Here is a 12353-nt window from a genome sequence, read left to right on the forward strand (position 1 = left end):
TCTTAGACCCTGCCTGGCTGTACCCCCCCTCTCTCCGTACCTCTTAGACCCTGCCTGGCTGTACCCCCTCTCTCCGTACCTCTTAGACCCTGCCTGGCTGTACCCCTCTCTCCGTACCTCTTAGACCCTGCCTGGCTGTACCCCCTCTCTCCGTACCTCTTAGACCCTGCCTGGCTGTACCCCCCCTCTCTCCGTACCTCTTAGACCCTGCCTGGCTGTACCCCCCCCCTCCGTACCTCTTAGACCCTGCCTGGCTGTACCCCCTCTCTCCGTACCTCTTAGACCCTGCCTTGCTGTACCCCCCCCCCCCCCCCCCTCCGTACCTCTTAGACCCTGCCTGGCTGTACCCCTCTCTCCGTACCTCTTAGACCCTGCCTGGCTGTACCCCTCTCTCCGTACCTCTTAGACCCTGCCTGGCTGTACCCCCCCCTCCGTACCTCTTAGACCCTGCCTGGCTGTACCCCCCCTCTCTCCGTACCTCTTAGACCCTGCCTGGCTGTACCCCTCTCTCCGTACCTCTTAGACCCTGCCTGGCTGTACCCCCTCTCTCTCCGTACCTCTTGGACCCTGCCTGGCTGTACCCCCTCTCTCCGTACCTCTTAGACCCTGCCTGGCTGTACCCCCTCTCTCTCCGTACCTCTTAGACCCTGCCTGGCTGTACCCTCTCTCTCCGTACCTCTTAGACCCTGCCTGGCTGTACCCCCTCTCTCCGTACCTCTTAGACCCTGCCTGCGCTGCTCTCTCTCTGCGACGAACCCAGCGAACATCTGGGTCTCCATGAAGACCTCCAGGAACCTTTTCAGACTCTTTGAGGTGACAGCCTTGCGAAAGGCCTCGCGCTGAAAGTAGGACGGCGTGGGGGAGGAGGGGGCTCCAGACTCATCCTCTCGATCCCCCCCGCCCATGAAGAGAGGGTAGTGGCCCACCATTTCTACGAAGAAACATACAAAGGCCTCCGACACCACGGTACTGAGGGAGCTTGAGTCTGGGGAGGGAGGGAAGGGGAGAGAGCGAGAGAGGAGAGAGAGAGTAAGAGAGCCTTTCAACACGGAGGTCATATGCTTGCGTAATAAAAATATTGGTTGTCACATAGACCTTCATCAAGGCTGTATCGGTCACAACAAGACCCTTCTGCGAGACGTGTTAATATAGTAGCACTGACTCACCGGTGGGCATCTCACTGGCCAGTTCCTTCCTCTTGTCCAGAACATGTTCCAGAGCAGCCTGCAGTTTATGAGGCAGAATGGAGTCCTCGTCATCCAGCTGGATAGGAAAGACCGAGGTGTGAGATAAAAGGATGACCGTGTCCCATGAGCATAGAGGCGTTGCTACATATATAGCTGTGGACAACTGTTTAAGAGATATACAGTATGTTGTTGGTCTGTTGCTATAGGTACTGTTGTTAGAGGTTTATACCTGTCTGAGGAAGCGGCTGTTGCCGAGGTCGACCACCAGGACCTAAGGAGAGAGCAAAGGGCAGGGTGATGTCATTTCCTGTCAGTTTGGCAGCCTCAGCCTCAGTAGAGACCATTGTTTAATGGAGGAAAGAGTTGAGGTCAGGGGTACACACACACACACACACACACACACACACACACACACACACACACACACACACACACACACACACACACACACACAGTCAGCTGGGCTCGGGAGTCTGGTCTCACCTCCTCTATGGGCAGCTCTTTGAGACTGGGCAGGGAGCTGGATAGCAGACCCACAATGAAGGGTGTGGGGGTACACACTATGTCCAGCATGGCAGGGGGCAGCACGGGGATGTAGGTGTGTTGCCAGGTGAAAGGGTAAAGTAGAGCAACCACCGCATGGCAGCACTGAGACAGAGTACTGCAGAGAGGGGAGAGAGAGAGCAGGAGAGCGAGGCAGAGAGATGACTATTGTTGATCAAGCACATTGCTCATTTGTAATACTCATATATATTGCTTTGGCAACAGTGGCAACCACCCATTCATGCGTATATAGCAGTTGTTGAATTGAGAGAGAGATGGGAGATGTATATTTGGAAAGAGAGAGAGAACAGCATGTCTTCAATGTAGTTCCCGTTTCTACCACAAGATGGTGTTAGCAGATTCAAATGTGATTACCTAATACTTATTTTGGAACATAAAACTGAACATTGCATTTTTAAGCTTGGCTTTAATGTATGAGGTATTGTAAAGTTTTTTTTTTTAAGGGAGTGGGATTTAACACTATAAAATATATACTGCGGGAGCGAATGAACTAACACCACACTGTTAACTTAATGCCTCCAATATGTGTGTCTGTTTTCATTTAATTCATTCAAAAACAATCAGTGATTGCGAGGCCAGGTTTCCACTCGTTTCAATGCAACAGTAGAAAAATGTCACAGTGGAACGACACACAATCTATTGTGGATTCACAGGCATTTCAGGTGGGCTTTTAAAAAGCAATGAAGTAGCACACTACACAGAGCAATGTACTGTATATCCAAGAAAGCCTACAGTATTTAGCATGTCAAGAAAGACCAGCGTAGCAATTCAAGGGTTTATCTCGCGGCGCCCATCAATAGCAGGTGATTAGTGGATGCTAGTGTGTCAATTGGTTGCACAAACACCAGTCTTACAGCTTAACCTCCTACACTAACCCTGTCTCTGGCTTCCATGACATATTTCCAGAGAGAAATTATTGTTCCCTAGACGACTGTATAACACAACAGCATTCCTTCCTTAACACACTTTGTCTCTCTTTCTCTCGTCCAGGAGTCATCTGTCTCGTGTGTCTGACCGTCCGTCGGTCTTGTGTGTGTCTGTCATATCCTTTTCACTGTCCGCTGCCTCTCACCTGATCCCACCTCACAGGTCCCAAGTCAGTAGAGGAGTAGCTAGAGAAGGTTGACTGATCAATAGCCCTGGCATAAACCCCCAAGCCCCTGGTTCCTGTCCCTGTCCCAATAGCCCCCAGAAGTTTCAGTCTTTTAAACATTTGAATGAACTGGATAGGTGTAAGCTACTGTATACGGTAATATCTCCTCCTTATATAGGGGCTATTGTAAGGGTCTAGGAGAGGGGGGGGGTCTTTTTGGACAGTGTCCCACCTGAGTTTGTCAGCGGTGAAGAGGACCCTGCGCTCCAGAAGCAGAGAGGCAAAGACTCTGAGGAGCAGACGCAGCGACAGAGAGGAGAACAGACACTCAAAATCTACATGCTCCAGACGAGAGTCAGACGGACGACACAGCTCTATCACCTGCAAGAGACAGAAGGAAAGAGAGAGAGACAGAAAGAGGGAGAGGGGAAAAGGAGGGAGAGAGGGATGGAGAACAAGAGAGAGATCTATATAAATACCCTATACACATCTAGACAGGATTCAGAAACACACACAGGGTTAAGCACCAAATACACATACATAGACAAAGTGACATACTACCTAGATAAATAAGACCTCAAGTCAATTATGTTTTGAATACAGTAAAGTGACATGGCCAGTTGAGGTCTGTGCTCTAGCCCCCCAACCCTGCTGTGCACAGCTATTCCCCCTCACCTCAGTGCCTGAGCCAGGCAGGAAGTTCTTGACAGTGATGGTTCTTCCCGGGGCTGGGAATGGAGCCTCCATGATGCCCCTCATGAAGGGCTGCACAAGGGCTGGAGAGATGGCCCTCCTCTTCTCCACCTCATCCAGGATCTGTGGAGTCAGACACAACATATACATCATTCAATATGGAATAGAGTACATTACAAAGTAAACTAAGCATTCTGAATACATACTGTATACACTATACACTCACACGCTCCCCTACATCCACAGATGTTTGCACATGCACGTTCACACAGATGAATCAGTAGCTCATTACAGGGGAGCCTAACCCACTATTCCACTGCGGTAACTACTTCAGCTGGGGTTCATATGTGTCTCTGTGTACTGGGGCCAGGGCAGCAGCCCAACAAGCCGTGGTGGGAAAGTGGCAACCAGGGAGAGGGAGGGTGGGGCTCTGTGGATGCATAGGGTGGTCCCTCCCTGTGGGGTCCTTTATGTTGGCTCCAGTCCCTCTCCCTGTGGGAGGCTGTGGGTGGCTATACTGAAGGCTGGGGGAGAATCTCAATTGCATACTCCTCGCGTCCTGTCTCCTCACTTCTTTCTCAAAACCCATTGGAGGAGAAAGCCAGAGGTCAAATCAAATCAAATCAAATCAAATTTTATTTGTCACATACACATGGTTAGCAGATGTTAATGCGAGTGTAGCGAAATGCTTGTGCTTCTAGTTCCGACAATGCAGTAATAACAAGTAATCTAACTAACAATTCCAAAACTACTGTCTTGTACACAGTGTAAGGGGATAAAGAATATGTACATAAGGATATATGAATGAGTGATGGTACAGAGCAGCATAGGCAAGATACAGTAGATGGTATCGAGTACAGTATGTACAAATGAGATGAGTATGTAAACAAAGTGGCATAGTTTAAAGTGGCTAGTGATACATGTATTACATAAGGATACAGTCGATGATATAGAGTACAGTATATACGTATGCATATGAGATGAATAATGTAGGGTAAGTAACATTATATAAGGTAGCATTGTTTAAAGTGGCTAGTGATATATTTACATCATTTCCCATCAATTCCCATTATTAAAGTGGCTGGAGTTGAGTCAGTGTCAGTGTGTTGGCAGCAGCCACTCAGTGTTAGTGGTGGCTGTTTAACAGTCTGATGGCCTTGAGATAGAAGCTGTTTTTCAGTCTCTCGGTCCCAGCTTTGATGCACCTGTACTGACCTCGCCTTCTGGATGATAGCGGGGTGAACAGGCAGTGGCTCGGGTGGTTGATGTCCTTGATGATCTTTATGGCCTTCCTGTGACATCGGGTGGTGTAGGTGTCCTGGAGGGCAGGTAGTTTGCCCCCGGTGATGCGTTGTGCAGACCTCACTACCCTCTGGAGAGCCTTACGGTTGAGGGCGGTGCAGTTGTCATACCAGGCGGTGATACAGCCCGCCAGGATGCTCTCGATTGTGCATCTGTAGAAGTTTGTGAGTGCTTTTGGTGACAAGCCGAATTTCTTCAGCCTCCTGAGGTTGAAGAGGCGCTGCTGCGCCTTCTTCACGATGCTGTCTGTGTGAGTGGACCAATTCAGTTTGTCTGTGATATGTATGCCGAGGAACTTAAAACTTGCTACCCTCTCCACTACTGTTCCATCGATGTGGATAGGGGGGTGTTCCCTCTGCGGTTTCCTGAAGTCCACAATCATCTCCTTAGTTTTGTTGACGTTGAGTGTGAGGTTATTCTCCTGACACCACACTCCGAGGGCCCTCACCTCCTCCCTGTAGGCCGTCTCGTCGTTGTTGGTAATCAAGCCTACCACTGTTGTGTCGTCCGCAAACTTGATGATTGAGTTGGAGGCGTGCGTGGCCACGCAGTCGTGGGTGAACAGGGAGTACAGGAGAGGGCTCAGAACGCACCCTTGTGGGGCCCCAGTGTTGAGGATCAGCGGGGAGGAGATGTTGTTGCCTACCCTCACCACCTGGGGGCGGCCCGTCAGGAAGTCCAGTACCCAGTTGCACAGGGCGGGGTCGAGACCCAGGGTCTCGAGCTTGATGACGAGCTTGGAGGGTACTATGGTGTTGAATGCCGAGCTGTAGTCGATGAACAGCATTCTCACATAGGTATTCATCTTGTCCAGATGGGTTAGGGCAGTGTGCAGTGTGGTTGAGATTGCATCGTCTGTGGACCTATTTGGGCGGTAAGCAAAATGGAGTGGGTCTAGGGTGTCAGGTAGGGTGGAGGTGATATGGTCCTTGACTAGTCTCTCAAAGCACTTCATGATGACGGATGTGAGTGCTACGGGGCGGTAGTCGTTTACAGTGCCTTGCGAAAGTATTCGGCCCCCTTGAACTTTGCGACCTTTTGCCACATTTCAGGCTTCAAACATAAAGATATAAAACTGTGTTTTTTTGTGAAGAATCAACAACAAGTGGGACACAATCATGAAGTGGAACGACATTTATTGGATATTTCAAACTTTTTTAACAAATCAAAAACTGAAAAATTGGGCGTGCAAAATTATTCAGCCCCTTTACTTTCAGTGCAGCAAACTCTCTCCAGAAGTTCAGTGAGGATCTCTGAATGATCCAATGTTGACCTAAATGACTAATGATGATAAATACAATCCACCTGTGTGTAATCAAGTCTCCGTATAAATGCACCTGCACTGTGATAGTCTCAGAGGTCCGTAAAAAGCGCAGAGAGCATAATGAAGAACAAGGAACACATCAGGCAGGTCCGAGATACTGTTGTGAAGAAGTTTAAAGCCGGATTTGGATACAAAAAGATTTCCCAAGCTTTAAACATCCCAAGGAGCACTGTGCAAGCGATAATATTGAAATGGAAGGAGTATCAGACGACTGCAAATCTACCAAGACCTGCCGTCCCTCTAAACTTTCAGCTCATACAAGGAGAAGACTGATCAGAGATGCAGCCAAGAGGCCCATGATCACTCTGGATGAACTGCAGAGATCTACAGCTGAGGTGGGAGACTCTGTCCATAGGACAACAATCAGTCGTATATTGCACAAATCTGGCCTTTATGGAAGAGTGGCAAGAAGAAAGCCTTTTCTTAAAGATATCCATAAAAAGTGTTGTTTAAAGTTTGCCACAAGCCACCTGGGAGACACACCAAACATGTGGAAGAAGGTGCTCTGGTCAGATGAAACCAAAATTGAACTTTTTGGCAACAATGCAAAACGTTATGTTTGGCGTAAAAGCAACACAGCTCATCAGCCTGAACACACCATCCCCACTGTCAAACATGGTGGTGGCAGCATCATGGTTTGGGCCTGCTTTTCTTCAGCAGGGAGAGGGAAGATGGTTAAAATTGATGGGAAGATGGATGGAGCCAAATACAGGACCATTCTGGAAGAAAACCTGATGGAGTCTGCAAAAGACCTGAGACTGGGACGGAGATTTGTCTTCCAACAAGACAATGATCCAAAACATAAAGCAAAATCTACAATGGAATGGTTCAAAAATAAACATATCCAGGTGTTAGAATGGCCAAGTCAAAGTCCAGACCTGAATCCAATCGAGAATCTGTGGAAAGAACTGAAAACTGCTGTTCACAAATGCTCTCCATCCAACCTCACTGAGCTCGAGCTGTTTTGCAAGGAGGAATGGGAAAAAATGTCAGTCTCTCGTTGTGCAAAACTGATAGAGACATACCCCAAGCGACTTACAGCTGTAATCCCAGCAAACGGTGGCGCTACAAAGTATTAACTTAAGGGGGCTGAATAATTTTGCACGCCCAATTTTTCAGTTTTTGATTTGTTAAAAAAGTTTGAAATATCCAATAAATGTCGTTCCACTTCATGATTGTGTCCCACTTGTTGTTGATTCTTCACAAAAAAACACAGTTTTATATCTTTATGTTTGAAGCCTGAAATGTGGCAAAAGGTCGCAAAGTTCAAGGGGGCCGAATACTTTCGCAAGGCACTGTAGCTCAGTTACCTTAGCTTTCTTGGGAACAGGAACAATGGTGGCCCTCTCCTTCAATGGGTTTTGAGAAGGAGGCACAGAGAGAGGATGCGATGAGTATGCAATTGAGATCTTTCCAGGAGTTTGGCCTGACCATGTGACCTGACCAGGAAAAACTGTCTCTCTTTGACCTAGGTGTATAGATCTATACACAGCAAATTCTCCAGTGTTAAATCAATGCTGTGTTAAATGTAACACTGTTCCAGGGTCTATACAGGTCCACACTTTTCAGTGCTAAATGAACACACTGCTTAGTGTAAAGCCTTATTTGCACATTTCCCAGTCTGCCTTTCGAGTGAATTGAGTTACCACCCATGACTGACTGTGTTTATTAGTGGCAGAGACATGATTGTTGCATTCATTCATTTTCAGTCCTGTGGCCTTCACCAAGTGAGATCCTAAGCAAATATGTTATAATTAAAATATAATTATTTAAGACAATACAATACGTATTTCATAAGGCCTAGTTATACCCTAATACAGTGGCCTTATTGCTGGCTTGTAAAGTAAAGTGTAATTGCTATTGGTATCCAGCCAGAACTTCTTTCTGAACTCAACCTGCATTCAGAATGACTGCCAGGGTTGGGAAGACTAAGATAAAAGACTACCTAAAGCATCTAAACTGGAACAACATTTCAGTTACGGGGGCAAATAAGTCCAATGTACATGCAAAAACATAGAAAATCTTCTTTAAAAAAAGAAGAAGCTACCTGCAATAGAGCATGCTGGGAAATATGATAATGATGGACCTGGTTTTGGTTTTGGTTCAACTCTGTTTATTAACACCAATGAATGTTAAACCAATGAATGTTAATTTAACATCACATAGTTCATTTAACTCTTGAATAAACACTATAAATGTTACATTGGAAAATCAACACTATGTAAAATTGGCCAATTTGCTGTGTTCACATAGTATACTGTACCTTGGAGAAGAGGTCGAAACAGCCCAGCCGACTGACGATGCAGTAGACCTCTGGCAGCCTCCGGCTTTTCCCAGTGGGCTGTGGATAGTTAGACAGGGTCAGAACAAACAGCACATCAGAAGACATGAGTACCCAGACAATACTTGGATTAGACCTGTGTAAATAAGGCTCTCAGTCTTGAACTTATATCAGTGCTTTACCTGGACTGAAATACTGTAGGTGATGGTACTCATTTTGGGTACCGGTAGTATTTCTATTTAGGTGAAGGAGCTCCACAATACTTTTGAGCAAATATTCTAAAAGAGGAACAGGAGCTCAAGCAGTAGAAAATGTCAAGAACTGATTTAGATAAATAGAGTAACACTGTGTTTCCAATCACTATCATCACTCAGGTAGGTGACAGGCCTACACATGGAAGTGGATAAGGTGGAAATTCAAAAAGTAGCCATTTTTAGTTGCCTACCAGTAAACGACGACAGTATCCAAACCGTCTGCTCCCGTCCTCACCGGTCAGGACGAAGGAGAACGTTTCACTGGAAAATAACATAATTCACACAGGTTGGAAACTAATCATATATTGGAACGATAAAACTGCTAAGAAATGGAGTGAGTTGTGTGTTGAGAATAGAGCACTCAAACCACTGTCAGGGTTGTATTTCAAAAAACAACCTCAACCAGCCAACTTTGAAAAATGTACTCCTTGCTTTTTCTGATTTAGGTCACTGACTGTGTGTGTTGAGTCAGTTACAGCACACCTCTTTTAAGGTGACCTTATTCATCAACTAGACGTTGAGTTTTTGAATATCTAAAACAGTTGGCTGCATAGCCAGCTCATTGACCTTGCTTTGAGGAAAAATCCAACCACCCTGTTAAAATCAAACCAAATCAAATTGTATTTGTCACCTATAACAGGTGTAGATAAAACAGGTGTAGAAATAATGTACTGGGTCAATGTGCGGGGGTACAGGTTAGTCAAGGTACTTGAGTTAATATGTACATGTAGATCGGGGTAAAGTGACTATGCATAGATAAACAGAGAGTAGCAGCAGTGTAAAAAAAGGAGGGGTTTAATGCAAATAGTCTGGGTAGACATTTGATAAGCTGTTCAGCAGTCTTATGGCTTGGGGGTAGAAGCTGTTAAGAGAGCTAGACTTGGACCTAGACTTGGCGGTACCGCTTGCGTGCGGTAGCAGAGAGAACAGTCTATGACCAGGGTGGCTGGAGTTTTTGGCCTGACACCGCCTGGTATAGAGGTCCTGGATGGCAGGAAGCTTGGCCCCAGTGATGTACTGGGCCGTACGCACTACCCTCTGTAGCGCCTTGCAGTCAAAGGCCGATCAGTTGCCATAAAAGGCAATGATGCAACCAGTCACTATGCTCTCAATGGTGCAGTTTCTGAGGACCCATTCTAAATCTTTTCAGTCTCTGGAGGAGGAACAGGCTTTGTCGTGCCCTCTTCACGACTGTATTGGTGTGTTTGAACCAGAACAGTTTGTTGGTGATGTGGACACCAAGGAACTTGAATCTCTCAACCTGCTCCCCTACAGACCCGTTGATGAGAATGGGGGCATGCTCGACCCTCCTTTCCCTTTGTCTTGATCATGTTGAGGGAGAGGTTGTTTTCCTGGCATCACACTGCCAGGTCTCTGACTTCCTCCCTATAGAATGTCTCATCGGGTGGTCTAAGGCACTGCATCGCAGTGCTAGCTGTACCACCAGAGACTCAGATGTTTCGAGCACAGGCTCTGTCGCAGCCAGCTGTGACCGGGAGGTCCATGGGGCGAGGCACAATTGGCCTAGCGTCGTCCGGGTTAGGGAGGGTTTGGCCGGTAGGGATATCCTTGTCTAATCGTGCACTAGCGACTCCTGTGGCGGGCCGGGCGCAGTGCACGCTGAACAGGTCGCTAGGTGTACGGTGTTTCCACCGACACATTGGTGCGGCTGGCTTCCGGGTTGGATGCGCGCTGTGTTAAGAAGCAGTGCGGTTGGGTTGTGTTTCGGAGGAAGCATGGCTCTCGACCTTCGTCTCTCCCGAGCCCATACGGGAGTTGTAGTGATGAGACAAGACAGTAACTACTAACAATTGGATACCACGAAATTGGGGAGAAAAAGGGGGTAAAAAAATAAATAAAATAATGTCTCATCGTTGTCGATGATCAGGCCTACCATCGTTGTGTCGTCGGCAAACTTTAATGATGGTGTTGGAGTTGTGCTTGACCACACAGTCATGGGTGAAAAGGAAGTACATGAGGGGACTAAGCGCGCACCCCTGAGAGGCCCCTGTGTTGAGGATCACCGTGGCAGATATGTTGTTGCCTACCCTTACCACCTGGGGGTGACCAGTCAGGAAGCACAGGATCCAGTTGCAGTGGGAGGTGTTTAGTCTCAGGGTCCTGAGCTTAGTGATGAGCTTTGAGGGCACTATGGTGTTGAACGCTGAGCTGTAGTCAATGAACAGTATTCTCACGTAGGTACTCCTTTTGTCCAGGTGGGAAAGGGAAGTGTGGAGTGGAATAGAGATTACATCATCTGACAATCAGTTGGGGTGGGTCTAAGGTTTCTGGGATGATGGTGTTAATGTGAGCCATGACAAGCCTTTCATAGCTCTTCATGGCTACAGATGTGAGTGCTACGGATTGGTCTCCATTTAGGCAGATTACGTTGGTGTTCTTGGACACAGGGACTATGGTGGTCTCTTTGAAACGTGTTGGTATTACACACACGGTCAGGGACAGGTTGAAAATGTCAGTGAAGACACTTGCCAGTTGATCAGCGCATGCTCGGAGTACACGTCCTGGTAATCCATCTGGCCCTGCAGCCTTGTGAATGTTGACCTGTTTAAAGGTCTTACTCAGATCGGCTACGGAGAGCGTGATCCCACAGTTGTCCAGAACAGCTGGTGCCCTCATACATGCTTCAGTGTTGCTTGCCTCGAAGAGCGCATAGAAGTAATTTAGCTCGTCTGGTAGGCTCGTGTCACAGGGCAGCTCGCGGCTGTGCTTCCCTTAGTAGTTCGTAATAGTATGCAGGCCCTGCCACATCCGACGAGTGTCTGAGGCGGTGTAGTTGGGTTCAAAGCAAGAATCAGGAGGATAGAATTATGGTCAGATTTGCCAAATAGAGGGGGATGGAGAGCTTTGTATGCATCTATGTGTGGTCTACAGCTCATCATGATATACTCTACCTCACGCGAGCAAAACCTTGAGACTTCCTTAATATTAGATTTCGTGCCCCAGCTGTTATTGAAAAATAGACACAGACCGCCACCCCTTGTCTTACCAGAGGCAGTTCTGTCTTGCCGATGCACGGAAAACCCAGCCAACTGTATATTATCTACGTCGTCGTCAGCCACAACTCGGTGAAACATAATATATTAAAGTATTTAATGTCCTGTTGGTAGGATAGTCTTGAACGGAGCTCATCCAATTTATTCTCCAATGATTGCACGTTGGCCAATAAGACGGATGGTAGAGGCGGGTTACCCACTCGCAGATGAATTCTCACAAGGCACCCGGACCTGCGTCCCCTGTATTGGCGTCTCTTCTTCAAGCGAATGACGGGGATACCTGGTCCGGTATCAGCGTTAAATCTTTTGCGTCCGACTCAACTGTAGTTCGAGGTGAGTAATGGATGTTCTGATATCCAGAAGCTCTTTTCCATCATAAGAGACTGTGGCAGAAACATTATGTACAAAATAAGTTACAAACGAAGCAAAAAACAACACACAAAATAGCACAATTGGTTAGGAGCCCGTAAAATGGCAGCCTTCTCCTCCAGCGCCATTCTGCCAATCGTTGCTTGATGTCGTTAAAACCAATAAGGCCCTACTTTGTTCTTCAGTCCTACTCTCAGGGCAGCACCCACACAAAGACAACTCCAAAGACAGCTCCAGTCTGCCTGACAGGTGTGCGTTGACCAACCCTGGCT

The 12353-nt window shown here is 47.2% G+C and overlaps 1 protein-coding gene across 1 annotated transcript in view; it reads right to left on the reverse strand.

Annotated features, from left to right (window-relative positions):
* LOC110521406 (DENN domain-containing protein 2A) overlaps positions 1 to 12353 on the reverse strand; it is a 53629-nt gene that overhangs the window by 2420 nt on the left and 38856 nt on the right. The window contains exons 11-18 of the mRNA XM_036968715.1: positions 8890 to 8959; positions 8427 to 8504; positions 3520 to 3660; positions 3077 to 3225; positions 1671 to 1848; positions 1417 to 1458; positions 1167 to 1263; positions 716 to 985 (exon numbers count right to left, since the gene is read on the reverse strand). Coding sequence (XP_036824610.1) covers positions 716 to 985; positions 1167 to 1263; positions 1417 to 1458; positions 1671 to 1848; positions 3077 to 3225; positions 3520 to 3660; positions 8427 to 8504; positions 8890 to 8959 — 1025 coding nt within the window. The remainder of the gene's footprint in view (positions 1 to 715; positions 986 to 1166; positions 1264 to 1416; positions 1459 to 1670; positions 1849 to 3076; positions 3226 to 3519; positions 3661 to 8426; positions 8505 to 8889; positions 8960 to 12353) is intronic.

The sequence above is a fragment of the Oncorhynchus mykiss genome, chromosome 30 (assembly GCF_013265735.2).
Source record: "Oncorhynchus mykiss isolate Arlee chromosome 30, USDA_OmykA_1.1, whole genome shotgun sequence".
Lineage (NCBI taxonomy): Eukaryota > Metazoa > Chordata > Actinopteri > Salmoniformes > Salmonidae > Oncorhynchus > Oncorhynchus mykiss.